The sequence below is a fragment of the Rattus norvegicus genome, chromosome 3, assembly GCF_021556685.1.
Source record: "Rattus norvegicus strain SHRSP/BbbUtx chromosome 3, alternate assembly SHRSP_T2T, whole genome shotgun sequence".
Taxonomy (NCBI): Eukaryota; Metazoa; Chordata; class Mammalia; order Rodentia; family Muridae; genus Rattus; species Rattus norvegicus.
The window spans coordinates 10,908,190-10,935,621 of NC_141536.1; the positions used below are offsets into that span (position 1 = coordinate 10,908,190).

The 27,432-nt window shown below is 51.3% G+C and overlaps 3 protein-coding genes across 24 annotated transcripts in view; 2 read left to right on the forward strand and 1 right to left on the reverse strand.

Annotated features, from left to right (window-relative positions):
* Nucleotides 1-11,009, forward strand: part of Tsc1 (TSC complex subunit 1) — a 48,905-nt gene extending 37,896 nt beyond the window's left edge. For all 8 annotated transcript variants that reach the window (XM_087654159.1, XM_087654158.1, XM_087654161.1 and 5 more), the window contains 6 exon segments: nucleotides 907-1,089; nucleotides 2,064-2,174; nucleotides 2,767-2,889; nucleotides 5,552-5,739; nucleotides 5,810-5,971; nucleotides 6,359-11,009. In XM_087654159.1, the coding sequence (XP_087510285.1) occupies nucleotides 907-1,089; nucleotides 2,064-2,174; nucleotides 2,767-2,889; nucleotides 5,552-5,739; nucleotides 5,810-5,971; nucleotides 6,359-6,875 (1,284 nt within the window). In that variant the 3' untranslated portion in view covers nucleotides 6,876-11,009.
* Nucleotides 11,010-11,796: 787 nt separating this feature from the next.
* On the reverse strand, nucleotides 11,797-21,257 carry Spaca9 (sperm acrosome associated 9). 7 transcript variants are annotated; one of them, XM_087651293.1, is made up of 5 exons: nucleotides 21,078-21,257; nucleotides 15,623-15,799; nucleotides 13,333-13,535; nucleotides 12,631-12,778; nucleotides 11,797-11,869 (listed from the first exon to the last, which is right to left on the reverse strand). In XM_087651293.1, the coding sequence occupies exons 1-5, from the start codon at nucleotides 21,168-21,170 to the stop codon at nucleotides 11,858-11,860; spliced, it is 633 nt and encodes a 210-aa protein (XP_087507419.1). In that variant the 5' UTR covers nucleotides 21,171-21,257; the 3' UTR covers nucleotides 11,797-11,857. The 7 variants fall into 7 exon arrangements, with proteins under 7 accessions (XP_087507419.1, NP_859045.2, XP_087507421.1 ...); NM_181694.3 differs by lacking the exon at nucleotides 21,078-21,257 and adding an exon at nucleotides 20,643-20,712; XM_087651295.1 differs by lacking the exon at nucleotides 21,078-21,257 and adding an exon at nucleotides 18,993-19,164.
* A 56-nt stretch (nucleotides 21,258-21,313) lies between these two features.
* Ak8 (adenylate kinase 8) overlaps nucleotides 21,314-27,432 on the forward strand; it is a 116,175-nt gene continuing 110,056 nt past the window's right edge. For 4 of the 9 annotated variants that reach the window (XM_087652607.1, XM_087652606.1, XM_087652608.1 and 1 more), the window contains exons 1-2: nucleotides 21,314-21,462; nucleotides 23,955-24,039. In XM_087652607.1, coding sequence (XP_087508733.1) covers nucleotides 21,379-21,462; nucleotides 23,955-24,039 — 169 coding nt within the window. In that variant the 5' untranslated portion in view covers nucleotides 21,314-21,378. Of the gene's footprint in view, nucleotides 21,463-22,281; nucleotides 22,382-23,954; nucleotides 24,040-27,432 lie in introns of those variants that run through there. The other 5 variants (XM_087652604.1, XM_087652610.1, XM_087652609.1 and 2 more) reach the window with 2 other exon arrangements.

Below are 27,432 nucleotides of genomic sequence, written 5' to 3' on the forward strand. Positions count from 1 at the left end.
ACTGCGTGGCATTCATGTAAAGGGCCAAAGGAGTTTGTTTCATGGCGCAGAACTGAAGATGTTTGATGCCATGGATTTAAAGCCAACCAGATATGGACTTTGAGTGTTGGTTTTTACCTTAAGCCTTTGATATTTTTGTTGGGGGGGTTGTTTGTTTGTTTGTTGTTTGAGGCAGGGTCTCTCTATAGAGCCCTGGGACAGGAACTCACTGTGTAGACCAGGCTGACCTCAAACTCACCTAGACCTGCCTGCCTCTGCCTCTGCCTCTGCCTCTGCCTCTGCCTCTGCCTCTGCCTCTGCCTCTGCCTCTGCCTCTGCCCCTGCCCCTGCCCCTGCCCCTGCCCCTGCCCCTGCCCCTGCCCCTGCCCCTGCCCCTGCCCCTGCCCCTGCCCCTGCCCCTGCCCCTGCCCCTGCCCCTGCCTCTCTGCCTCTGCCTCTCTGCCTCTGCCTCTCTGCCTCTGCCTCCCAAGCGCTGGGATTTAAGGTGCGCACCACAGCAGGGGTCTCACGTTCAGCCTTTGATGCTCTTCTCACGTTCCGTAGATAATAAGAGTTAGTGGCATTCTGTGTGTAGCCTGTGGTGTTAACTCATACCAGTGAGCATTTGCTCTAGCTGGCACACTGAGTCAGGGCCCAGCATTTCAGAGGATACACACTGTGTATTCAAGGTCCTCCTCAGTAGGCATCTAGGACTTCAGCAAGTGTCAGAAGTTCCTTGAAAAAGGTTCCATGTGCTGATGTGAGTTTAGAAAAAAATTTGACAGTAGAGAGGCACCAGACCCATTAAGTATATGATTAGCATTCAGAGCAGTGTGTAGCTGTCAATGTTGGTGACATGTGTTAAGCTTGAGTGTCACTGCCCATGTTGGGTAACAGCTAAAATAGTAGTGTTTCTGCCTTTGCTAGAAAGATCAGTTGAAGTTACAAGAGAAGGACATCCAGATGTGGAAGGTGAGTCTGCAGAAAGAACAAGCCCGATACAGTCAGCTTCAGCAACAACGTGACACCATGGTGACCCAGCTGCATAGCCAAATCAGACAGCTGCAGCATGACCGAGAAGAATTCTACAACCAGAGTCAGGAGTTACAGGTACTGGCTGCTATACCCGGCGGGTGGCAGAAGGCATGGTGTCAGCCGTGTCTTCTTACCTCACTCTGAATTCTTCGCTCTGAAGTGGCAAGTGTCTTGCTTGTGGGGTGGATCTAACTGAGGGCAGAGGTCCCCAGCTCTCTCCGTTCAGTGTTCCCTTGGGGTCCCCAGCACCCTGAAGCCAAAAGAAGCAACTTAGTGGTCCTAAAGCCAGTGCTTCTCAGCCTGTGGTCACCGCCACAGGGGAAGCACACATTTTATGGCCTTTGGAATAGACATACCACTCAGTCGAAAATTACAGCTGAGGAATAGCAGTGGAAACAAGTTTATGATTGGGTTTCCCCTGACAACCCGACAGAGATCAGGACCACACACTGAGCACCTCTGCTCTAAGCAGATCTGAATGGGGTTGAGTCCTCTTGGCATAGTGGCTGTTGAGAAACAACACACCTACATTAAAAATACTTTAGCCTTCACTTTTAAATGGCCATGGTTGTCAGGTGACCCTGGTGTCAGCACAGTGCTTTGGCTTCAGAATCAGCAGACAGTGATGCCTTCATTTCCTCCTTCACTCTGTTTTCTCATATTGCTTTTTTAGCACATAGATAATACCAGGAAGTGATGTTATCCACACCTGTGTAGCACTGTCTCTACCACTGAATCAGTAGTTCCCTCGATGTCCCACAGATGTTGCTATAGTCCCCTCAGAAGAGTGAAAGTCTGGGCCACTTTCTGTGTTGTCGCATGGTCTAGGACATGCAGTTTTGGAACTGTAGGGATCAGGTCTTTGGGAATGTGCCCGCGCTCCCTTGCTCCCTCCCTCATTTTAAGTAGTAAGAGACTCTGACACTCTCCTTTAAAATTGGAAAGTCTGATACTGATGGGCAGAGCAGTCGAGGAGCAGAGCACCCACAGCTCTCCCGTGGCTGTGTCCGCTGTGCTCTGGTAACCGCTCGGCCGCTGGTGTTTGGCAGACGAAGCTGGAGGACTGCAGAAGCATGATCGCGGAGCTTCGAGTGGAGCTGAAGAAGGCCAACAGCAAGGTGTGCCACACCGAGCTGCTGCTCAGCCAGGTCTCTCAGAAGGTAAGAGCAGAGCCCCCCCCCCCCCCCCCCCCCAGCCAGGCAGCTGCATTACTTCTTGTACGTCTGTGTTGGTGATCCAGCAGTGAGCGATTCTACCCAAACACATTGGCACCATCTGGAGACAGTGAGTAGGAAGGGCCCGTGGATACTGACGTCCAAGTGCAGCACACTCTCCAGTGCAGATGGTCCTCACAACAAAAGTACCTACTGAGCTGAGGCCAGGCACGCCCATGGGACTCTTTCATACCCTGCTTTTGAAATCTGTTAAGGCTCTTGAGCTGTGACTCTCCATAGGCTTTCAGTGAGACCTGTGTCATATATGCAGAAACAGGTTAGTTCACTGGGCTTCACATAGCTGCCCCGCTCCAGTGTTCTCGGACTGGCTATGTTGAAATGCATCCATGTTGCTTCTGTGCAGAGAACAACGCAGATGTGTTTCTGCTGCCCTTGGTGCCTTCCTCTCTATTAGCCATGGACTCAGGGGAGTGGTCTGCTCTGCCCTGCAGTGCACTGTGCTCCTCAGTAGTTACTGTCACTGTCCATTGCTAGTTCTGCCATGCTGACCTTGCACTTTCTCACTTCCGCCTGGCAGCTCTCCAATAGTGAGTCAGTGCAGCAGCAGATGGAGTTCTTGAATAGGCAGCTTCTGGTGCTCGGGGAGGTCAATGAGCTGTACCTGGAGCAGCTGCAGAGCAAGCATCCTGACACCACCAAGGTATGTGGCCAGGGCACTGAGAGACACAGACTGCACTGCCCGGCCCCGTGTTCTGCAGAGCATCCAGGCCCAGCCACACACCAGTGTCCAGGCATGGGAAGACTGCCTCAGGCATGCGCCCAAGTGGGGCTGCTTTGCAGGGGTCCAGGCTACCTAAATGTCAGTTACTGACCTCCTATCTGGGACAAAACTGACAAAAAAAACTGAAGCAAAGAAAAGTTTATTGATTCACAGTTTAAGGGTGTATGGTAATGGGAGTGTGAGGATGGCTCTCACTGTCACAGTCAGGAGGGGACATGGTGGAGAGGCCCAGAGCTTTGTTTCTGTAGTGATTATGTGTCCTGTAAGTTGGTAAGATCGGCCATCACACAGTAAAAGCATGAGATGTGAGTGCTGCCAAGCAGGAGTGAGGGGAAAGATGGGGGCAGCCAGGCTGTCTCCTACCACGTCAGGACCCATGGTGTGTGCGGCTGCTCTGTCTCCTTCTCCTGAGACTGCTCCTGCTGGCGTTCATTTGGTCCCGGTGTCGGTCAGGACCAGTTAGGTTCTGCAGGAGTGCTGAGACAGACATTTGTGTCACTGGACAGTCAGCCTCGGGCAGTCAGAAAGGAGCTCGGTTGAATTTCGGTAGAGTATACTCTAGCGCTCTGACACTGCTCCTCCATCAAGTCACCCTTGGGTCAAAGCTCTATCAAAGGTCATTTGTGGTCTCCAAGTACAGTGTTGTCTCAGAACTGAGGAGACAACTTCATGGGAGAGTTGCTTCTTAATTCTCAGCCTCCAGTTCAGACTCTGGATGTCAAAAATGGCAGGCATTACCTAGAATCCAAATGCTAATTACCCTGGAGGCAGAAGAGTTTTGAGAGACGGTAGATAACAGACCCAAGGACTCAGCCCTAAAGAGCTTGTTGTTTTTCAAGATAGGCTAGCCCTATGTGTGTTGGCTGCTCTGAAACTCTCAGACCAGGATACCCCTGAACTCACAGAGATGCACTTGTCTCTGCCTCCCATGGACTAGAATCAAATGTGTTGCCACCATGTCTGTCTGCTGTTGAAGCAACTTTTTGATGCCTCCAGAGAGATGACGCATAACTGGGCTGGCTTCTGTTACATGGAACCCTGAGATTGGCAGCGGGCATGTTCCTTCTTGGGAGCTGTTTCATAGTTATGAATTGAGAAGTCCACTCGTGTTAGCTGGGATGCCTTCTGTTCAACATCACAAAACAAAACACAAACAAAATATCTTGCTTGGGGTTGGGGATTTAGCTCAGTGGTAGAGCGATTGCCTAGCAAGCGGAAGGCCCTGGGTTCAGTCCTCAGCTCCCGGGGGGGTGGGGGAAATCTTGCTTAATAACACACAGCTTTATTGCTTCATCCAACAGAAAGTCCTGATGCAGGTGAATGCCAAGTTGATGAAGGTGGTGGCAGTTTGGGGTCAGCACGAGGAGGCCAGGCTCTTTGACCCTCCCTACCATCTTACCCTGTTAGCCTTGTCCTCTAGCCAGACACACTGACATGCCCAGTGCCCCACATAGGCCAACCCCCATGGGGTTCCCGTTATGGGTGGTGTCTCAGCAAGAAAAACCTTTTTCAAAACCTTTCTGCGTGCTTCCTATCCCACTTTCCTTTTGGTTAGTTTTGAATGGTGCTTGTTACTGGCCAGTGAGGCCTTGAGTAGACCAAGAACTTCCTCTGGGCGGGGAGCTGGGTTGCTGCTCTTCAGACCCATGGAGGAGGGGCAGGCTTCTCACAGGCTGTCTGGGCAACGGAGATGCCTGCGCAGGGCTTGCCCTTAGAGTCCTTGTGTGAGTCTCCGTACATCAGTACAGGTGTCACTGTTGCTGTGCGGGTCTTCGTCTAGGGTCCTGCAAGATTCCAGGTGGCTAGTTCCTCTTACAACCATTGGGTGTTGGCCCCTAACCTTCGCACATCCTCCCATGTACTGTAACCATCACTAGGTGGCATGCAAGCGCCTGACGTGCGATAAGCATCTGTGCTGCTGTGTTAGGGAACAATGACAAGTGGGGTGGTGAGTGGCCTGCTGAGCACATAGCGACAGTTGTCAGGGAAGCCTCTTGTCTACCTTTCGGGGGCACATCACTCTACAGTACTGCGGGTTGCTCATGTAGGCGGCCGCCTGTGTGACCTGTGCCGACACACTTTGGCAGGTTCCCATGCTAAAAGACTACTCCTGAACAAACATGTCTCCTTTGTCACCATCTCAGCTGCTGTAGAAGGGGGAGAAAGGGTAAGGGAAGGCAAATGGCCACCGTGTGGTTAACCTGAAGCTCCAGCTGTGCAGCGTGGCTATCGTAAACGCTTTTGTCAGTGTACTGTGGTAGGCACCGTCCTGTAGGCTATGGCTCACTTGTCATCTCTTTTTACCGGTACTCTGTAGCCTGTACACAGTAAGCTTTCTCTCACAGAGTCCTGACGTTATGTCTGAGGGTCATCTGCGTTCGTAAACATGCTGTGGTGGTGTCTTCTGATGTTTGAGATGGTTTCCTTAGAGAGAGACATCAGCAATGCCTAGCCAGCCTGCTTGCCAGGACATCCTCCTCCCTCAGCTCGGTCATGGCACTAAGTGCCTCTCAGTGTTGAGGACACCGTAGAGTTACCCTGTGCACTTGTCTGAAAGTACTGACTCCAGACCTTTTTATAGGAAGTAGAAATGATGAAAACTGCTTATCGGAAAGAACTAGAGAAAAACAGAAGCCACCTTCTCCAGCAGAACCAGAGGCTGGATGCCTCACAGAGGCGAGTTTTAGAACTGGAATCTCTTCTGGCCAAGAAAGACCACCTTCTCCTAGAGCAGAAGAAGTACCTTGAGGATGTCAAGAGCCAGGCGAGGTGACTCACTGGAAAGGTCTGGGTGTGAGTGGGGTCCCTTCCGTATTCTGAACCACGCCCTGTCTTTCAGTGGACAGCTGCTGGCTGCAGAGAGCAGGTATGAGGCTCAGAGAAAGATCACCCGGGTGTTGGAACTGGAGATCCTAGACTTGTATGGTAGATTGGAGAAAGATGGCCGCCTACAGAAACTAGAAGAGGACAGAGCAGAGGCAGCAGAGGCAGCTGAAGAGAGGTAAGTGCAGCCACGTCGGGCTGTGCGAAAGGAAGGTGGACTCTGAAAGGCAGCTGGGTTGCCTGCCATTCTCTGTTCGTCCTTGTTTGCTGCCTGAGACTTTTGCTTGTAGCTACTCTTACAGAAGAGGGAGCAGGGGTGGGGCTGGGGGGATGGCATGGTGGTTAAGGGCGCTGCTCTTGCAGAGGACCTTGGTTTGGCTCCCGGACCTAGGGAATCCGAAACTGTCTTCTGGCCTCCTCAGGTATCAGGCACACACATGCACACACTCATACACATCAAATATTAATTAAAGAAGGAGCACGCAGGGTCAGGAGGCAGGTATAATTCTGCACTGGCTCTGCAGTGCTGGGGTTACCGACTGCATTCTCCCTGCGTCTCTTACAGGCTTGACTGTTGTACTGATGGATGCTCAGATTCCTTGTTAGGACATAATGAAGAGGCTGCTGGTCACAATGGTGAGACCAGGACCTCCAGACCTGGTGGCACCCGGGCCAGCTGTGGAGGTAGAGTCACTGGAGGCAGCAGCAGCAGCAGCAGTGAGCTTTCCACTCCAGAGAAACCCCCGAACCAGAGGTTCAGCAGCCGGTGGGAGCCCACCATGGGTGAGCCCTCCAGCAGCATCCCCACCACTGTTGGCTCACTTCCCAGTTCCAAAAGCTTCTTGGGCATGAAGACCCGGGAGCTGTTCCGTAATAAGAGTGAGAGCCAGTGTGATGAGGATGGCATGACCATGAGTAGCTTTTCTGAGACCCTGAAGACAGAACTGGGCAAAGACTCGGCGGGCATGGAAAACAAGACTCCCCCAAGTCTAGACGCCCCACACCCATCTTCCCCAAGCTCAGACAGTATGGGGCAGCTCCATATCATGGACTACAATGAGACTCATCACGAACACAGCTGAAGAGGGTCTGTCAGTGTTAATTTGCGTCTTTGTCGGCACAGAACAGAAGGTGTGAATGCACAGTGTAGGCTTCTCTGTTTCCAGGGTCTGAGCAGCTGCTTGTGTGGTGGGAATGGGACAGAGGTCCTTTTGACAGAGGGTAGAATGTGGGATGATGGTTTTTGGGTCTGGCATTGAGACGCTTCCCTTCACCTCACCCCAGCCTCTTTCCTCTACCCAGCAGTATGTACTAATTGAGGGCCTGTGCTTCATTTTCTTCCACCAAATGGTTATGTCATTTGAACCTGTGCAATATGAGGCCAGATTTCATCTTTGGGTCCAACATACCACTCTGCTCTCCTGAGGTTCAGACAGCTGGGTGGCTCTTGGGTAGACCAGGCAGTTAGTGGCACTGCAGGTAAGTCCAGTTTTGTCCCTGCCGGGGGGACATAACGTACAAAGTTATCTTAGCAGGAGCATTCCCACTGCTTTTTGGTTCTGAAGTTTAGCATCTAAGCCACAGTTCTAGAGAAAATGGCTCGCTCACCTCTGCCTTTTCTTGGCAGCTCTGACATGCTTCCTAGAAGGTTCTGTGAGAATACCAGCTGCTTTGATAATGCAGTTGGCACTGTGGAGGCCGCACTGCCTTACCTCTCTAGAAAGCCCTTACCCCTCTGCCCCACTACCTCTTATTGATTTGGTATTTGCTTGAATGCTGGCACCGTGCTGCCTGTTGGGTGGGTGTATAGGTGGTCGACCTGCAGTCTGCAGACAGCGGGGAGTGGTCACTAGGAGGGGCAACTAGGATTCCCAGGCTCGTGTGCCTCTGGCTGGCCATGGCTCCACCCTTCAGCCTGTTTGCCTCCCCTCGGGTCCAGCTGCTTTGTGATTTTGCAGCAGACAGACTGGGAAGAAGTCAGCTCCTTGGGGCTTATGTGATGATGGCTCTCGGGCTGAGGGATCGCCTCACAGTGCTAGGTTCTCACAGCTTTTACACCAATTCCAACTCACAGGAAAGACTCTCTGGAGCTTCATATCAAACACTTCTGTTAGGAACAGCAGAGCAATTCAGAGTCTGATAAAGGCTGGTGGCCTATATCACTGCCTGCCCTCATGCTCAGGAGAGGTGACATCGGTCACAGTCAGAGCACAATGGTGGCAGAGCCCAAACTCAACCAGTGCTCCTGAAATAAATGCTGGAAGTGTAAGAGTTGTTGCCTGATATTCTGGCCCAGTCAAGGAGGGACTTGGGAAGGAGCCATGAGCTTGGATTTCTTGTTTCTATTCTGTCTGATGTACAAAGAAAAGGGTTTAGTTACGACAAAGCTAAAACAAAACTAAACTAATGGTACGACTCTTACTGCATGTGAAAGTTTCCGGCCTGAGGGTAAAAGCCTTTCTCAAGTGTGGCAGTAAATGTCCTAGCATCCCTAAGAGACAAGACTTCATGTCACCATGGCAGCGCTTTCTGGAGACCTGTCAGGGCCATGTCTCTGCCATAGCTGACACAGCCAGCTCACAGGAAGGATGCCACTGACCACTCTCAGACCAGCAGAGGGCAGCTATCGCCTCTGCACACTTGGAGTGTGGGTGTCAGCTGGCGTGCTTCTCATGTAGCTCTGCCCAAAGCAAAGCTAAAGCCCGATATCCTCTCCCCCAGTCCATTGTAGAAATGGCAGATTAACAGATCTCGCAGGTTAATGGTAAACAGTTTCCAAGAGTTACCACCTCCACCACCAAGATCTGCCAGAGAACAAAATATTGAGAAAGAAAACAGACTGTACAGGTGATGGTGTTTAGGGAGAAGAGGCAGCAGCACGGTGAGGTGAGCTAATGTGTAGGCCGCCATCTCCATAGATTTCACTTGGGCCCTCCGCACTTTCTCCAGCCTGTTCCCACGCCCAGTGGCAGAGCCTGAACATCCTGTGTGGCTTGAGTTCTAGAAGGCTGTTAAGACTTTTTTCATCCAAAAGGGTTGGAGGACTGTGACCCAGAGTCATCTTTAAGGAGCTAAAGATTGGCTCCTTCAAAGGACTCCAGGATCAGTGTGTGGTTGGGTGGCTTCCATTTTAGAGAGCAGTGACAGATGATCTGGGAGTCAGTGGGTCACCTGGTATTCCCAGAGGCATGAGCAAAGCTTCTGAGAAGCAGCTGAGTTCTGGGCCAAGGCATTAGAGCAGGAGGTGTCATGGGCAGCCTTGTGTGTGTGTGTGTGTGTGTGTGTGTGTGTGTGTGTGTGTGTGTGTGTGTGTGTGTGAGTGTGGGGGTCGAATGGCCTTCATCCTCTAATCACTTAGAACATGTGCTGTGCTTGCTGATGGGCCCCAGGGAGACTGGAGGCTGTGTCTCATGTAGTCCAGAATCTGTTAGAAGCAGCCCTACAGTGCCACGGTAGTGGAAGAGGTCAGTGCCCGGGAGAGGAGCTCTGTACATATCTAGAGAACATCCCTCCCTGAAGCCTAAGCACGGGGTTTGGGAACAAGAGCAGTATGGCAGTGAGAATGAGGAGACAGGGGGAATCTCTGGAGTCACAGCATAGGTACCAGGGCTGAATGCTGAGCTCAGTAGCTTTTCTGACCCTTCGGAGAAAAGGCCTGCTCTTCTGGACTAAGTTGCAGAAGGGTCCAGCTGTGAGACATGGTTAGCAGGGAGTGGCTTCTGAGAAGGCAAACTCATGACCCAGGAGAAGTCTGGTGACTACTGGTGGTTTAAAAAGCAGACAAAAATCTCCCCACCCCATGCTGCTGCAGCTAGGAACCAAGCATCTCCCAGGACGGTGGTGGCACTATAGGTGACAAGCTGTAGACTCAGGGCCACTTGCAGAATCTCTGAGCTCTAGTGCTCAAAGGAGAATGAGAATTAGTAGTCAAGGATAAATGGACCTGAGACCTGGCCACAGAGCTCAGGCTGGGAGTAAGCTTAGAAAGCAAGGAAGGCGTGACAACCGAAGTGCAGTGTGACCAGCCAGCAGGAAACTACCACCTAAAGAACTACGCCAGAAAGAACTAAGGAGCAAACAGCCATACCATATAGGAAGGTAGGAGCAGTGGGGGTGGGAGACCCTGGACAAGCTGGTAGCCGTGTGGGCATTGCACAGGCTCAGTTTGGGCTGCAGCATGTGCAGTCTGCCTCAGCCAGAGGCCAGTGGCCCTGCAGACTGGGACCGAATCTGCTGCACCTTTGCTCCAGGCCCATACTGTAAATCACTGCTGTGTGCACTGGAAAGCAAACCTCAGTGTGAGGTGTCTGTGTCCCTGTGAACATCCAGAGGTCTGGTTTGTACCTCCGGCCTCCAGTTGGCTGCAGAGTCGCTGATTGTCTTGGGATTAGCCTGTGTAGATGTAGAAAGGGGGCGGAAGACAGGTCCCTGGGTTGCTGCGTCCAGTCTTGTTCTCATTCAGCTTTCCAGTCTGTGAGTCCCCGGTATGTTCAGGAGAGCAGCGCGTCCATCTCTGGTATCACCCTGAGTTTTAAATGCTGTATAGAAAGGCAGCAACAGCTACAACAGAAATTGCACCCTGACCACTTTTGATCTTAGAATGAAATTAATTGGGGTCTCAGAAGTGTTCCCCCTTCCCAGGGCTCCCGCATTATCCACGTCTGGATAAGTAGGCAGCCTGAGCCACTGGAGTCCGAGGGCGCTGGGCTGACCCTCTTCCTGCCTCAGCCCACACAGTGTTGAAGGGAGAAGAGGACACGATGCTGTCTGTCAGCTCCCTGGCACATCGCAGGCAGGCAGGCATTTTTTGCACTAGGAAGTTCAGTGTCACCCTTCTTGAGACTGGACCACAAACACATTATGGAGGAGCAGGTTTTGCCAAGACATAACTTAGTTTTATAATCAATCATGGATGAACCATATATGGCTAACTTGGAGTTTAAGGGGGGGGGGGTTCCCATCAGTGAAAACAAATCAAAAATTTAAAAAACTTTTTAGTTCAATGGAAGTCACTTCTCAAAAGGTTTAAACTTTCCCACTGTGATCTTAAAAGCATGTCAAACACTCTGAATCAGATGCCATAAGTATGGGCTGCAGGAGAACATGGTACAGTCTCAGTGAATGGAATCAAAGGTTTGCTGTCCTTAGAATGTTCGAAAATGTCAAGGCAGTTGCTTGTGTTTAACTGTGAACAAATAAAGATTTATTGTTTTGCACTCCGCAGTGTTGAGATGGAGTGACTTTGTGCTGGCCTTGGGGGCTTGTGGGTAAAGTGAGATGGTCTAGGCACTGCAATCAGTTTGGGATGGACAGGGGTGGACGGTTAATAGCAGGTACTGGACTTGGGCTGGAGAACAGATAATTCATCTGTCTTAAACTCATGGCCCGACATAAAAGCAATGTGTGGAAGAAGGCCACCTCCAACAACATGGCTACCCTAGTCTGCATCCCAAGTCCTTCTGACGGAACCCAGCAGACGCTTACCTGATCCTGGCCAGCTGTGTTTGTAATACGCCACCACCACCATCTGCTTGCCTGGTACCCTGCCCTTCAGGTATTGGGCAGAGATAAGAGATAACCTTTACATAATTTTGAGATTTCTCCACCATCTAGTCCTACCACTCAGCAAAGGCCTTAGCAGGCAGAAACGGTACAAACTGCATGGCAACGCCTCAAGCAGGACATGTCTGGAATTAACTGCACTGCCCAGCTTAACAGCAGCAGACAGTGGTGGCAGTTTTTTGCTTGTCTAAATAGGTCTCTTGTCTGAATAAGTCTCTTGCCAGACAGTTCACCCTTGGAGAAAGAAGGCTGCAGGCTGGCTTCAGTAGCCTGAGCCTCCCAGAGGCAGCCCATTCTGAAGGGAAGTGCTTGGCTTGGCTGCAGAGGCCTCTGGTGCTGATCGGAAGGGCCCTTTGCCTGTGTGACCACTACCCAATGTCCTCTGATGTCTTACAAGTACAGGGTTTTTGTCGGGTAAATCCCAGGAAACCAAGCCAGGCAGAGAAGTGGCAGAACATTTTATTCTTGAATGTCTCCCCCCGAGGAAGCAACAGTACAGAAGCTAAGTCGTCCCCTGTGAAGGGAAAAATCAACAGTCAGACCTCACACGTGTCAAGCTGAGACACCAGGAGTATACATACATCTTACAGTGTGGGTAGACTAGACTGCGATCAAGACCAGGCTGCTGTCTCGCTCAAGAGATACAAAACAATTCTTCTGACTTCTGCCATGGTCTCCCTCTCTCAGCTACAAGAGAGAGCATATATCCCTTATTTTGGTCCAGAGAACTGAACACAAGTGAGCTCAGCCTTCTGATCCCCCCGCACACCGGTTCATGAGAGACCTCCAGCTCATCCAGTTTGCCCTTGTGGAGACAGAGCTAAGCGGCCCCCACCAGCTGGCATTCTACAGAGCCAGAGGCCACAGTGTAGGCAAGAGGCCTGGGCATCAGCACATCCTCCTTCCTCTGGGACATACCCTGCCAACACCATGCTGTTTGGGCAGCTCCATGAGAGGGGATCCTTTCATCAACACGGAGGTCAAGAGGCGGACATTTTAGAAGTGAAGAGCAAGAGAGAGATTCTCAATAGTGTATTGGCCCCCAGTGAGAATATGACCAGTGGAAGCCAAGTACATTGACATCAGTTACAGTTTCCCACCAGGCGGCCTCCAGGGAGGTTTCAGGGAGGCTTTGTTCTTCGAACTAGGTTTGAGGCTCTCTTTTGCAAGCTGCCTATACTTGTGTTTTCCTAACCACTTCTGGGTAACCGTGGTCTGGGCAGGGCTGGTGGCGGCTGGTGCTGGAGTTGCCAGGTTACCCAGGATCTCACTCACATGCTGCAGCACTTTGCGAGGCAGCTTCTCGGAATGAGCGATCCACTCTTTCATTAGGTCCAGGACTATGGGGATGAGGCTGACCACACCTCCATAGTGGTTCCTGGCCTCATCACAGCTGAGGTGGTTCACCACATCATGCGGGTACCTGCAGGACAGTGAGCAGGCGGTGAGACCTACTGAGGGGACTCGACTGCATGGACTAGAGGTGTAAGAACCAGGCACACAAACTCAGGCTCAGTCTTCATGGTTCTGATTCAGAAAGTTCAAGGCCAAGAGCCCTAGGTACTTGTGGTATGGATGACAAGAGCTGTCAACCACCAAGACCAGGTGCTGGAGAACCCTGCTACCTTTGTAAAATGCTGGCTACTACCTCAAACCCTTCTCACCCTAACATCTTAAGAGCCCATGGAAATGGGATTCCTGGCACTCCCGATTCCTCAGTGTCACAAAGGACTCCCAGGAGATAAAAACTGCACTGTCCCTTCTGTAGTCAACTTCTCCCTAGTCTAGAGTTCTAAGTCCTAGGAGACATTTTTGATTCCTCCTGTGTCTGTGACCCAGTTTAGGTCAGTTTGATTAAGTCAGTGACTCCAGTAGGTAATTGGGGCCTAAGACTTGTATGAACCTATGTCAGCGAGGTAGAGCGGGCTCATAGGTCCCTGTCCTCTCAGCAGAGACTCTGCCCTGTGACGGACTTACTTTGCTCTGAGGATGCTCAAGTCATTGCTCTGGCTAACCAGGGTTTTGCATTTCTCGAGAAGGCTGTTGGTGACAGGGGTGCCGGAGTGCAAGGCCTCAAAGTGCTGGCACAGTTTGTTGAGCTCCGAGCAGATGTCCATGAACATGAGCAGAATCCGCCGGTCGGTGGAGTTATTGCAGTAATGTTCCATGTAGCTCTGCACCTGCAGAGGCCATCATGTCAGGAGCTAGAGAGACAGAGGACACTGCCCCAGGCTTTCCGTGACCATGGACTTGATGCTGACACAAAGCATTTGAATGACAAAGCATTTGTCATGGTATACAGCTAATGCCTGTGTTCCAAGCACCATTACAAAACCATACTTGCTTAAGTCTAACCTCCCTTTCTCATCACCCAAGTCCTCCACACTAGGTAGGGACTTTTCCTGACTTCATTTAATACACTTCCTAAATGCTAGAGGTCCGGACAAGTGAAAAGGACCTGCTTGGGTGCCATCAGAAGTAGCCTGACTGACTTGCCTCCTCACACAGTCCCTGGGCTCCACCACCCTGCTCACCCAAACCACTGAGGAGGAGAAGGAGCAAGAAACCTTTGGGCTGGTTGTACTACACTCTAGAGTTAGAAAAAAGGTCTGCTACAGACCTGACTGGGAAGATGACTATCCGCAGGCCAATGCCGTGTGCTCTCTACCCCAATCCAGATTCAGAGACCAACTACTGTGTGTGTGTGTGTGTGTGTGTGTGTGTGTGTGTGTGTGTGTGTGTACTCGATTGGTGGGAAGTAGTACAAGTTCATACCATACCTAGAAGAGCAAGTACTCCTGAAGACCCGCCATGTGGCTACGTAGGTAGCATGGGGTTCTCGCCTAAAGGAGCCACACAACCTGTCGAGAACACTAATTCTCTGATCTGCTTTTCCACTTGCTTCCTTGGCTGGGATAGGGACCCCTTATGGGTCTTTTGCCAGTTGCTTGGGATCACCCGGGGACTTGGCACAGGCCAGGTGAGCTGAGTGGTCTCATTTGAGGGAGGGGCTGCCTCAGCTGCAGGACCGAGGGATGGTTTGATCACTTCACAGCCAGCTGGACTCTCTAGAGTAACGAAAGGGGCCCGGCTACTTCCCCCACCCTCCAAACTGTCCGTCTAGACAGGGCTGTTGTTTTTTAGTGATCTGAAGGGACCCCTCCCAAGCCTGAAAGAGGCAGGGGTTTCCAACAGCTCACCTGTCCAGGCACCTGGGGCGGGGCTGCTTCACAGTGTGACCACAACACAGTGGCATCCTTGGCTTCCCTGGGTGTTCAAGAACCACCCCTTCTGGGCCTGTGGTGGGAAGCCCCTCCATGCGGGTGCTTGGGTATACTTGGGCCACTATTAGAGTCTGAAAACCTGCCCCATGCCTTTGGAAGGCTGAGCTGTTGGGGAAGTGTAAGCGACTGCCTTTTCAGTAGTTCAGGGGCATAAGCATGGAAAAGTGGACCATGGGGATGGCTAAGTAGCTGTAGATGCTGGCTGTGGGAATGGATTTCCCTCATGTCAGCATTTTTCACATAAAACACAAAGTATTTACAAAATTTAGAAAAAGAACATTGAAGAGAGCCTTGGGCAAAGGTCACTTGTTTTCCCTGGTCTCCTGAGTACTCAGAGCCTGAACCACACCCATCTCCAGCCCCTTTTAAGTCCTACAGGGGAGCTTGACTCCTTGGTGGTAGCCTCAAAATTTTAGTTCTAGGGTCTAGCCTGTGTATGTGTTCTTAGCTGCCCTGCGGGCTGGGGCCCCTAACATCCAGGAAGGCCTCCACCCCCTACCCGCCACTGAGTGAACTTGGACAATAGCTCCCCCTAAAAGAAATGGGTTAATAAAAGTCTGCAAAGCTTCTACCAGTGAGCTGGGCCAGTTGCCAGTTCATGGCAGAATCTATTGAGAAGGACCAGTACCTACCACTCATTGACAAATCCACGCTGCTCAGTCCAGGTGTAGCAGGTGACACCAGACACTGAGTGCTTAGTGAGTCACTGGCTCAAGGCTCAGGGTGGCAGGCGGATAGGCCCAAGCTGTCTGAGTCTCGAGCCCTACTTTAATCACTGTTATGTGCCTGATAGGTGGGGATAACCAAGGGACTCTCTTCGTCAGGTAGAATCCGAGTCTGCATTCCAACTCACACACACCTGTTCTCTCTCGGGCTCCACTGTTCATATCTCAGGTGGAGGCGAGGCTGGGGAGAAGACACGCAAACACACAGGCACGCACGCACGCACGCAGGCACGCACGCACACATTTGCCGGGCATCACCTGCTCGATACTGGAGATGGGCCGGATTTTGTCGTGGGCATTCTCCCGGCAGTGCTCCAGAGCAGCAATGAAGGTGAACTGTTGCTGCTGAAAGAGTTTGTACTTCTGCTCGATGCTGCGGAGGGACTCTTTCACCTCATTCATTGTTGCTGTTAGGTCCCACAGGACAGGAAGGGTCTGTTGGGAGGAGAGGAGAGCCTTGAAGCCCGAGAGGCCAGATTCTCCATCAGCTTTGGACGGGAGCATACTCCCAAGCTTTGTGTCCCTACTTTGTGGAAAAGGAAGCAGGGCCTGGAAGCGACATGCTTGTTCTAGGTCCTTCAAGCTGTCCGCCACAGCACTAAGTCTGACCCTTATCTATTTACCCTCCCAGGACACAGTCTGCCATGAGTTATGGCTTCCTTCACCCGGGAACAGCTTCTGTGGTCCTCCGTGTCTCCAGATCACAGGGTATACCTGCATACACATCACACCGTCTTGAGTGTGTGTGTACAGAGCATCCGGGACCTCTCTGTGCAGAACACAGGGAATCAAAGACATGCCACAAGACCCCCAAACCAGCAACATAGCAGTTTTTAAAAAGTGTCTAATACACTGAAGTTGCTGAAAGTCTGGGGATTCTTCCTGTGAGAAAACCAGGATAAAGAAAGAGTTAGCACTTGGCTGTTCTGAGTGACTCTCCCCCTCTTTTCTCTCCCTCTCTCCCCATCTCTCTCTCTCTCTCTCTCTCTCTCTCTCTCTCTCTCTCTCTCTCTCTCTCTGTCTCCCCCTGTCTCCCCCCTCCCCCCACCTCAGGTTTTCAGGTTTCCAGGGTGAGTATGGGTATAGACTCTTCTCCTGTCTTATGCTAATTACCTATTCCCTGCATCACCTGACTAGTAAAGCCATCTGTAGGAGGTGCATTGATGTGATGCTGGGTGTCCTCAAGCACTGAGAATCCGCCCCCTGAGCAGACATGGCAGGGGTGCCCTACTCCATGCTGTCACTGACCTCTGCAAAATGCTTATAGTCTCTAGGAAATGTCAGTGCTGGAAGGGACCTCAGCCCCTATCCTGTAACTTCCAGAAGGTATTTGGAGACCTAGAGTTAAGGGAGACCCAGTGAATTTGTGCCATCGATCCCAAGGTCCCAGGCTTCCCAACATCTAAACAGCATCTTCACTACCCACCACCCCTCCATGGGTACACACAGAGCCCAGGCTCCAGCATGCCAGCCTGCATCACATGATCCAAGGCCATTCCAAGATGCCTGAAGTAGAAGGGGCCAGACATGCCAGGAAAAGCATAAGGAAGGCACATTAAAGAAAGTATATCGGTGGCTTCCTAATGGGGACACTGAAAGTGGGAATCCACCTCTGTGTCAAAGTAAATGGTAGCCAGAGAATGTAAGAACTGAGAAGAGACCAGACATGGCCTCTATGGATGCTGGTCTGCACATCAGAGAGCTTGGAGAGGACTACAGGAGACCCTGTACAGACCCAGGGTTGTTCCAAACAGCACTGTGCTAAACCAAGCGAGGGCCTTATATACTTAACAGAACGTGCACCACGTCTGCCAACAGCTGGGTGTAGCTGCAGCCCTGGTTGGCTTGGTGCAGGTCAGCCCCCTGGAGCCAGGGTAGGCTGCCCCTCCCTCCTTCCCTCTCCAGCCTTCCTGTACTTAGCCTTCTGCCTGCCGTGCACACAGGGTGAGGATGAGGTAGGGATTCTTGTTATTGGGCATTTGCCATGCCCTTGGCATCTTCCTCACAGGGCAGAACTGCTCACTTGGACACAGTGGTTTTCTCTTGTTCCTCCCCTGAATTCTGACACGCCAGGGAGGGTTGAAGGTGAAGGGTTAAGGAAGACAAAATTTAAGGGTTGGGTGCCAAAAAAAAAACAAAAAAACAAAAAAACAAAACAAAACAAAAAAAAACAAACAAAAAAAAAACTTCAGCATCCATTCAAGAGAGTAAAGAAATACTTAAAAAAAAAAAGTCCACAAGAGCAAAATGACAGAATTTTAGAGAATTACTGTGCCTTCCCCTACCTACCAGAGCCTGTGGCAAAAATCTGAGTAAGAAAAATCTGTAATAATGTTTGTCTTTATTAAGTGTTGATAGCTTATTCTATTTTTGGTTGTGAGCCTAGCCTTTAACGGCTGAGCCATCTCTCCAGCCCTGATAGCTTATTCTAAGTGGATTTTTTGCCACTCATTTTGAATTTTGAACAATAGTGCATTGATGTATCTATTTTGACTGTTGAGATCCATTCAGAGACCAGTGTTCTGCCTTGCTCTAGCTTGAGGCCTACAAATGACTCAAGCCGTAACCTAGGAAAGTCTAAGATGCCCAGTGCTGGGTCTCCAGGGAGACAGGGAATGTGCCTTGCTGGCCCGGCCTCTGCCGATGCTGCTCAGTGCTGTGGTTGGTGCTATCATCGCAGCCATTGTGTAACTACCAGTCCCAGGTACAGATCCCCTTATCCTGTTCAACCCTGACTACTGACCTCAGATGACAATAGTCTGAGCATGTCCCCTGACACACAGGAAGAGGCAGCAATAGCCACCCGAGTCTTGGGGTGGGCATACCCTGAGGTGACAGCTGCGAAGAAGGTGGAGACCTCAGAGCCCAGAGCTATGTTTACCCAGCATCCAGGCAATGAGGAATACCTCAAAGGAGTGTTAAGTGACTCAAGAGAAGCAGGGGCTGCTCAGAGTTTCTCTCTCTTGATGGACGGGCTGAACCCCAAGCTTGAAAAGAAGGGGAGCAGGTGGGTGGAGTACTCAGGACAAGGGACCCCTGGTCAAACCAGTTACTCAGAACTGCTGAAGGCATCTAAGGCAGGGGTGGGGACAGCACATTCACCCTTCCTGCCCTGTGCCTCATGTAGTTGGGTGCTAGGCTCGACAGTAATGGACAAGGTATGTGAGGCCCTGCCTTGGATGAACTCTACTGCATTGGAGGCGGTCAAGGCAGAGCTCAGAGAAGGCAGGGATGGATACACAAAAAACAAAGCCATGCAGTCAACCAGAGGAGCATCTACAGGGCAGATGCTTGCAGACATCTGCAAGACACTGGTTTGATGATGGAGTTAGAAGAGCCTTTCACTCTACGGTGTTCTAGGGACGACTTGGGCATGCAGCATCTCAATCCCTGGCCATAGCTCAGGACAAGGAACCACAATAACCACAAAGGATGACCTGAGGGTGAAGCTAAAACCACAAGGTAGTGGGCCAGCTAAGATTTGTCACTTCCCTGTTTGGTTCAGTGTGGCTCTCTGATTAGACTCTCTCTCTCTCTTATATCCCTTAGAGACAAGATGACAGACATCAGGGTGGCTGTGGCTGCTGGGGAACAGGTGGATGGCTCTAGCAAGGATCTGAAAAGTTACCCAGCCACTTCTGGGGTCCTCCACTAGCTGGGCTCGGGACCTCACTTCCACTCCTATCCCAGAGCAATGAGAAGTAGCATTCACAGGGTTCACTGCAGTGGGCTCAGCCCATCCTCTGGGCTCCCAGGTTCTCCAAGGAAGCCGTGCTAACTGGCTTGCTGCGCCCCATGAGCTCCCTAGAGCAAACCTGACTCAGTTCTTGATCCTAGCAACTTGTGACATGAACATGTCAGGGATGTCACAAAAGGGGATGTAACTAGCTATCCAAAGTGATTGGCCCCTGACCACAGGCCTCTGCAGCCAAATTAGAGTAGATGAAAGACCCAGAAGCAAGCTCCGTTCTCTCTGGGGGGAGAAGGCAGGGAAAGGTGATTACCCCATAGGTTTGAGGCTTTAATTGATTTGTATTTTTCCAGGCTGCTCAAGAAGATTAGATCATGGTATGAAAAGCGCCTAGGGCTTAAAATAAATGAGGAGAGACGAAAGCCACTTCAAAAATGTCCAGGAAGCACATGAACCCCCCAGTGCAAGCTGCAGGCTTCTTTGTTGAGGAGGCCTTATCTTTGCTTCCCCAGCTGACAAGTCTACCAAGGCCTGAGGCCTCTGAGGAAGCAGGTCATGGGGATGCAGGGCTGCACGCTGCCGGCTTTATATGGGCAGGTGTCATAATCCCAGGTCAGGACTCCAGCTTCTAGCCTTGAGGCTCCCTCTGATTTCATTCTCAGCCCCTGGGCAAGGCTTTTCCCCTTTGCTAGGCCTCAGTCTCTGTTTTTTATAAAAGGAGGGAGTTTGGATGGAAACTCTTCACACTCTTGAAAGCTTCCTCTCTGCCCAGCGCTGGTGAGGAAAGAGATCCAGAAAGGGGAAATGACTTGCCCAAAGTCACCCAGCTAACTCCTCTGGCCTGTCTTAATCTGCCGTGTCTTGTCTGTATTCCGAGTAGAAAGGTTTTCATTGGACTGACACTGCCTGGTGCTATGGCCCCAGGAGCTCCTGAAAGCCCAACTTGGTACTTGGCCCATGTAAACAAACTGTAGGGGCTGCAGTGACTCAGCTCTGAGCACTTGCTGCGCTCCCAGAAGACCTGGGTTTAGTTCTCAGCACTAGATCTATATCGGCTCGCTGCCCGCAACTCCAGCTTCAGGGTTCCAAACTCCCTTTCCAGCCTCGGCTCTTCCTCTGTCCCACCGGTATACACATAAATAAATAAAAATAAAACTTGTGAGACAGGAGCTCCTGTTGTCTAAAGTGACTGAGGTGAGGTTAAGTAAGATCAGTCTAACAGTTAAGTGAGATTTATCACTATGTGCCCACACTGTCCACTTCCTATAGGCCAGTTACTTAGGTTAGTCGTGGGAGGAATGTTTAAGTTGTTCCCCATTGCTCAGGGTAGAAACTAGGCCCGCCCACGGCAAATTTGTCAAACTCACAACATCTAGACACAAGTTGGGCTGTGGCTGTCCCTGTAGGTTGTGCGCACCTCCCTCTGGGTTAGTACACAATGCCTTCTCCACGCTGCCTGCCACCCTTGTCCCTTCCACAGCAACGTGCAGCTCTCCTCCCTCTAGGTCAGGAAACCGCCACCTCTTTCTCCCTGACTCCCCTAGTGTTTTCCACCCAGTTCATGGACGGCGCCGCAGCCCCCTTTACCCTGGTTTGACTTGGACTGGCCTTCGCCTCACAGACTGCCCAGAAGCTTGCAGTGCCTCCGTGGGTGTGTGGGCCCCCGGAGGGCGAGAAAGCCCTCCTAAGGTCTCAGGAAATGGGCGTGGGCGGGGTCGAGGCCATAGAGACCAGGAGGGCTTGGCCGATTGTGACCACAGGTGCTATGGCAATCCGGTCACATGGCTCGGCTGGCGGCCCAAACCAGGAGATCCGCCCAGTTCCCCCCAAACTCCCGGGACTTGGGCGCATATGACTTTTGTTCCTTTAGACACCGGTCCCACGTCTACCCCAGCGTCTTTCGTTTAAAATAGGGAAACTAAGATCCAGGAAGCAGGGTCAGCTTCTAGCACCCAGATCCACACAATGGCTACACCAGAAGCTGGGCTTGTTTCTGTGATCCAATCCCTCTCAGGTCCCCACCTCCTCGCCCCCCTGGAGACGTTCACACAGGGCGGCTCCTCGGGACGTCTTTGAATCTCTGCTCTGTGCCCTCTCCCGGCGTCCTAGAGCCATTGCGCAGTGGTCCCACAGGCGTTCTGGGGTTTTGTGTTGTAGCCCGACCGGTGCTCCTCTGCCCTGGAGAAGGAGAACCTGCTGCAGGTCAGGAACACGGTGTATGGAACCCGGGACCAGGACTCGCCACAGCAGAGGCGCTCACCGATGACGCATAGATTGGCGTCCTAGCAACGCCGTTACTAAGGAGCGGCTCGTTGTCCGAAACATGGATGCTACCTCGGCCCCGCACCGCATCCCCCCAGAAATGCCTCAGTACGGGGAAGACTACCACATCTTCGAGATGATGCAGGTGACCAGGCACCTGAGGATAGATAGGGTGTACAGCTACCGGGCCGGGCCGGCAGAACAGTCTAGGGGAATCCATTTCTTCAGTTTCCCTACCTGTGAAATCCCGCAGTAGTCTCCAGGGCCTCCTCTAGAATTGTGTGGGAAACCACCTCAGCAGGTTCCCGAGGCCTGAGTCTTAACTGAGATGGGCCCTCGAAGCCCTAACAAGCTAGGTTCACCCACCTCACCCTAAGATCAGTTAAAGAGATAAGTAACGGTTAAAAAAAATCAGAGCAAGATTTATTCCTTGTGTCCACAACAGGAGGAGGAACACACACAAGAAGTCCGGTGATCTGCCCCCCGGGTGTAGTTTTGGGGTCCGGAATGAGGATTATGAGGTGCATAACTAAGCAAGCCTTGTTAAGTGTGGTCCCACACATCACTGACCCATATTTGTCTCCGCTCCACTCCCTCCTGCAAAGTGGTCTGACCAGTTGTAGGAACTCTGTGGAGTGTCTTCCCTGGAGACCAGCTCCTTCTCCTGGAGTCCTGGGTAATTCCAGTTCGCAGGAACCATGGCCTCAGCTGTCAGCCAAAGGGACACATGTTTTGTCTCACGGGGGTGTCTTTGACCCTGTTAGGACAAGTAGACGACTGTTTAAATTTTAGATGGCATTCCTTTTCCAGGTGGTCCCCCAAAGGGCAGCAGTATTTTCTACATAGCCTCCATCCTCAGAACTGAGCTTTTGAAAGCCCTCCTCTCTCATCCCTTATTGTATCTCCTACCCTGTCCTGGTTCCCAGCCAACTGTGGCCTTTGGCCAAACCAGATCCCCTCCTAGGTGTGATCCAGCTTTCGACTTGTGCTCTCCAGAGGTGAAAATGTCTTGTAGGGGCTAGACAGATGCGCTCTTTACCACTCGATGGTTCTGAGAGCCACAGGTATGTTTTTTCTTTCTTTCTTTCTTTTTTTTTTTTTTCGGAGCTGGGGATCGAACCCAGGGCCTTGCGCTTGCTAGGCAAGCGCTCTACCACTGAGCTAAATCCCCAACCCCGGCCATAGGTATTTTTAGATTTTACACACACACACACACACACACACACACACAGAGAGAGAAAGAGAGAGAGAGAGAGAGAGAGAGAGAGAGAGAGAGAGAGGGAGGGAGGGAGGGAGAGAGAGAGAGAGAGAGAGAGAGAGAGAGAGAGAGAGAGAGAGAGAGAGAGAAGCAAATCTGGAGTCACAAGAAGAGAGATTCATGATTCTGGTCTGTTTTCTAGTTCAGTCGGTGGGGCAATAACCAAGAATACTTTATCTTATTATCACTTTATTTTCAAATAATCTTAGGCTTGGGAAGTTATAAAAATTGTGTTGATCTCTTGTCTCTTGTCTACCCTTGGGTCATGTAGCCTGGGCCTTCTCAAAGCCAGGAGGCAGAAGTGGGTCCAGTACCTGAGCCCGCACTGCAGGCTCCTCTTGGATCTCCTCCCCTTTCACCTGCTCTCGGGTTTCTGTGTGCAGCTCTATGAAATTTTATCAGATGTCTGTGGTTTATGGGAGTCACAGATCCACTGCTGTTTATCCATCTTAACACTGTCCTCAGAGTTCAGTTCACTGTCGCAGACTCGGATGCTTTTTGTCTTGTCCTGAGAAATACTCTTGGCCTTACCAAAGTCTGGAGCGTGCAGATGTGATATCTGTGGAGCCTCTTAGTCAAGAAGTGAACACCAGAGCGTCTAAGCACAGAGTTAGCCCAGCTGTGCCACTGAACGAAGGGTAGGGGGCTGTGGAAAGAGAGCTGAATCCCCGAGAAGGGAAGGGACTTGCTGATGAGATCTAGAGTCTGAACAGGACTCCCCATTGGTGCTATTGACTACTGTGCACCTCTAGGCCTCTTCCTACCTCCCCTGCAGCCACACTCCTGTCAGCTTTCCCGTTCTCTGGTGTGCCACTCTGAAAATTGCTTCCTCTGATGTGTTTTGTTTGCTCAGTTGGGTTAAATGGCCAGAATAGCCAGGACTATTTAAATATTTGGCTGATAAGTATTCTGTCCCACTGTGGAAAGACTCAGCCACTAGTAATGGCTTCATTTCCCAACTAACATCTGCACTGGGCACCTCCTGTAATTGTGCAGACAGGGAGGACCACAGAACCCATGGAGTGGTTGAGCAGGAATAAGATGAGGCAGAGAACACAGGTGTACACATGCAGGCCTGTGCAGGAGCAGAGGGCATCGGGGGTTTACCTGGTGCACTGAGATCTGATGACCAAGAAGCCAGGTCAAGGAGCGAGAGGCCCTCTAGGCAGAAGGCCAGCATTCACTGAGGTGCTGCAACAGGACAGCCATGCTGAACCACAGGAAGGCTGTGTGGGAAACACGAAGGAAGAAGAGGTGGGGGACCTGGCTGCTTGAGCTTCCTCAGGCCCCTGACACCAGCAGATGTCCCAACAGGTGGTCCCCATGGCAACCAGGGGCCCTGCAGGTGTTAATCCCTTGAAATTTGTTTGGGCCCACAGAGCATGCTGGAGCAGCTCCTGATTCACCAGCCAGAGGACCCCATCAGCTTCATGATCAGTCACCTTCGCAGGAACAACGATAATGGTAGGCACTCACTCCCATGAGGAGTAGCTGCTGCCCCCTCAGCGACCCTACCCCATCCTGACCACGGCCCAGAGCCCTCTGTCCTGTCTGTGTCTAAATGGGGATCAGAACAGGAGAGGGAGGGGAGGTACTTTGACAAGTTGCAGTTAATTAATTGGAGAACGCCTTGGTTTTCTTTTTGAGCCTAACTAATAAAAATTCTTTTGCCAGGCTATTAAAATGCAAATCCCAGAATGGCCCATGTAATCAATTATTAATGCTTCCGCCTGCCCTCGTTGATGTCGCCTGTTGGGTTTAAACTCTCTGATCACTCCACTTGTCAGGTGAAGTTTGGTTTCTGGTCTACCTAGACAGGCGAACACTTGGAGTTTTCCAAGGGTCTCATTATCGGCACCTGCTAATGAGTTGCCAATCTCTCCAAATCTCGGCCAAAGGCAGGCTGCTAGACCCCAGGCTCGAGTGCAGAACTGGGAAGAGGAAGGCCCTCCAATAAGCAGGTCCCCTCCCTGCATCCCAGGGTTTAGATTTGCCAAGCCAAGAGAAGACCTTTCTGCCCTGGGCGAGCCACTGAGGGATCTGGTGTCTTGGTTGGTTCTTTAGCAGTTCTGAGGGAGCTTTATCTTACCAGTGAAGTTAGCTTTCAAGGATTGACATGCCCCTTGGTGAAACTGGACTGCATATAGTCAGAAATGATGCTAAATTGTCTAAGAAAAATTAGGTTTGGGTTTAAGCTGGGGGTGGTGACACACACCTTTGATCCCAGCACACGGGAGACAGAGGCAAGTGGATCCCTAAGTTCGAGGCCAGCCTGGTCTATGAAGTCTACCCAGGACTGCCAGGGCTACACAGAGCAAACCTATTTTGAAAAACCAAAACCAAAACAAACAAAAAGAGTTAGGTTCAAAAAAGGTCGAGAGAGGAGGGCTGGAGAGATAGCTCAGCAGTTAAGAGCTACACAACGTGGGGGCTCGAGTTCGAATTCCGACGTCCCCATAACAAACTGGGTATTCGACAAACGCCTGTACCTTTAGCTCTAGGGGTCCAATGCCCTCTTCTGGCCTTGGCATGAGCACAGTCACAGACACACACTCTGCACAGCTAGAATCAATCTTGGGATGCTTAAACTAGAACTGTTAGCTCGGCCCAGCCCTGCGTGGGTGGCGCCATTCTCACACTGGGTGAAAGCAGAGAAAGCCAGCTGAGCACAAGCAGGTGGGTTCTCCCTGCTCTTGACTGTGAACGTAATGTGTCTGGCTGTGTGAGCTTCCGGCTTGACTTCCCTTCAGCAATGAACTGTAGCCTGGAACTCTAAGCTCTACTAACTATCTCTTATAGTCTTTATGATTTAGCAACACAAATTAAACTAGAAGAAATCTTGAATTTTTTTTTATAAGGCAGAGAGAGCAGGCTTCGTGCCTGCAGATACAGCCAGCTCACCACACCTTGGTGGTCGTCAGGATGAGGGTCCTTTTTTATCCCAAGTCCAGCTTGTGGACCTCATACAGTTCTAAGGGAGCCCCAAGGCTCTTTCAGGGCAGAGGTGGTCGAGTCTAGGTACCCCAGCACTCAGCTGAGATTGAGACCACAGAGTGAGTGGAAACAGCCCTGACAGGAGGGAGTTGGAGAAGTCTGTCTCCTAGAGTTCCATCTGCTTTTTCCAACCTTACCTATCCTTCCCCCGACAATTAATTCCCTCTGCCTCGTCCCTGGTTGACTGGCGGCTATGCTGTGCTGAAGGGAGCTTCTGCACTGGCCCTGTCTGCTGCTGACATGAATGTCCTGCCTGGGCGCGTGTGCCTCTCAGGTGAAGTGGAAACTTCTTGGAGAGTTAGTTGTGTTGGATGGAAATTGGCCGTTTATAGGTTAGCAGGCAGCGACAGCTCGATCTATTCATAAACACCTCACGATGCACCAGCAGTCCAATTCAGTAGAGTGGGACAGCAGTAGCAGTAACAGGACCCAGCAAGTAGAGACGGCCGGGCCTCAGCCTCAGCCAAGACAACAGGAGGGACCAGCAGGAACACCAGGAGAAGTTCTAGGTTGTGCCTCTCTCAGGGAAGTGAAGATCAGCAAAGATGAGAGACCCACAAGTGTTGCACAGCTAGCTGTACCAGCAACCTAAGCTCTGTCTGTGTCACTCTATGGAGTCCTATTTATACCCTCCAAACATCACGTGTCCTCTACGTGCCTTGCCTCAGCAGGACTCTTGCCTCAGCACGTGCATCCAATCAACCTGAGTCTGCAAAGTCCCGAAAAATGTAGCTCAACTATGCAATGCAAGGTGGACCAATACCTGTGTGTCATTATCAAAGAATCCTTCATCACGTGTCCTCTCATGTGCTTGCTTTAGTAGAACGTCCTTTCACTTGTGTCTGCTTCAGCTAAATGTTCCTTCAGCTAAACCATGTTCACTTCAGGAAAGCACTCCTTCATGTGTTTGCCCAGGCAACGCAACATCCAACTGACTTCCCAAAGAACCCTTAAGTTTCTACTCCATTTAGGGAATATGTCTTAGGATTTATTTTCATTATTTGTGTATGAGTGTTTCACCTATTTGTATGAATTCACCATATACACGCAGTACCCATGGAGGTGCACATGGCTGTGAGCCACCATGTGGGTATTAGACACTGAGCCCAGGTCCTCTGCGATAGCAGCCAGTGCTCTTAATGACTGAGCTCTCAGTCTAAACTCCCACTGTGTGTGTGTGTGTGTGTGTGTGTGTGTGTGTGTGTGTGTGTGTGTGTGTGTGCAGGGGTAGAGGGGGGTGGGGTGGGGTGTGTTGAGCCAATGGCCCGAGGCTTCTGTAAACCTCGGCCTGGAATAAGAGGCTGCAACCTGAGGCTGCTTCTGCCTTCTCTCTCAGTCTCAGTACTGCTGTGCTGGCTGCAGATCAGCACTTCAGCATCCAATGCCTTGCAGCAGCTTGCTAAAGTCTCTACACCACCATTCTGGGCTGGCCACCTCCTCTCTGTGTGACAGTTTGTGGCCACCTACTACACATTTCCAGGCTGCGACTTTGTAGCCTGCTCATCACGAGCCTTTCTCTTAACTCCATGCAGCACCCTCTGCTACAGGCCTGTGTTGGGGACAACAGGTCGGCCTCCCATCTGTTGTGGGGGTGGGTGTCACTTTCCAGTCTGGATGGTCTTCGGGCACACACACTTAGTCCCACAACCAAGGCTTTAGGGGCTTAATTATCCCCTAGATCCCCACCTTACTCTCAGGCTTGGCAAGTATTTATGGGGCATCTGTATCTGGTTAGGGACATCCACAGACTTTCATTCCCAGAAAAGCAAGGATGGGGGGTTGGGGGAGGAGGAGAAGCAGGGGCCCACCTTGCTGTTGCAACTTCTCGGGGGTGTCTCAGATAAGATATATAACATCAGCTTG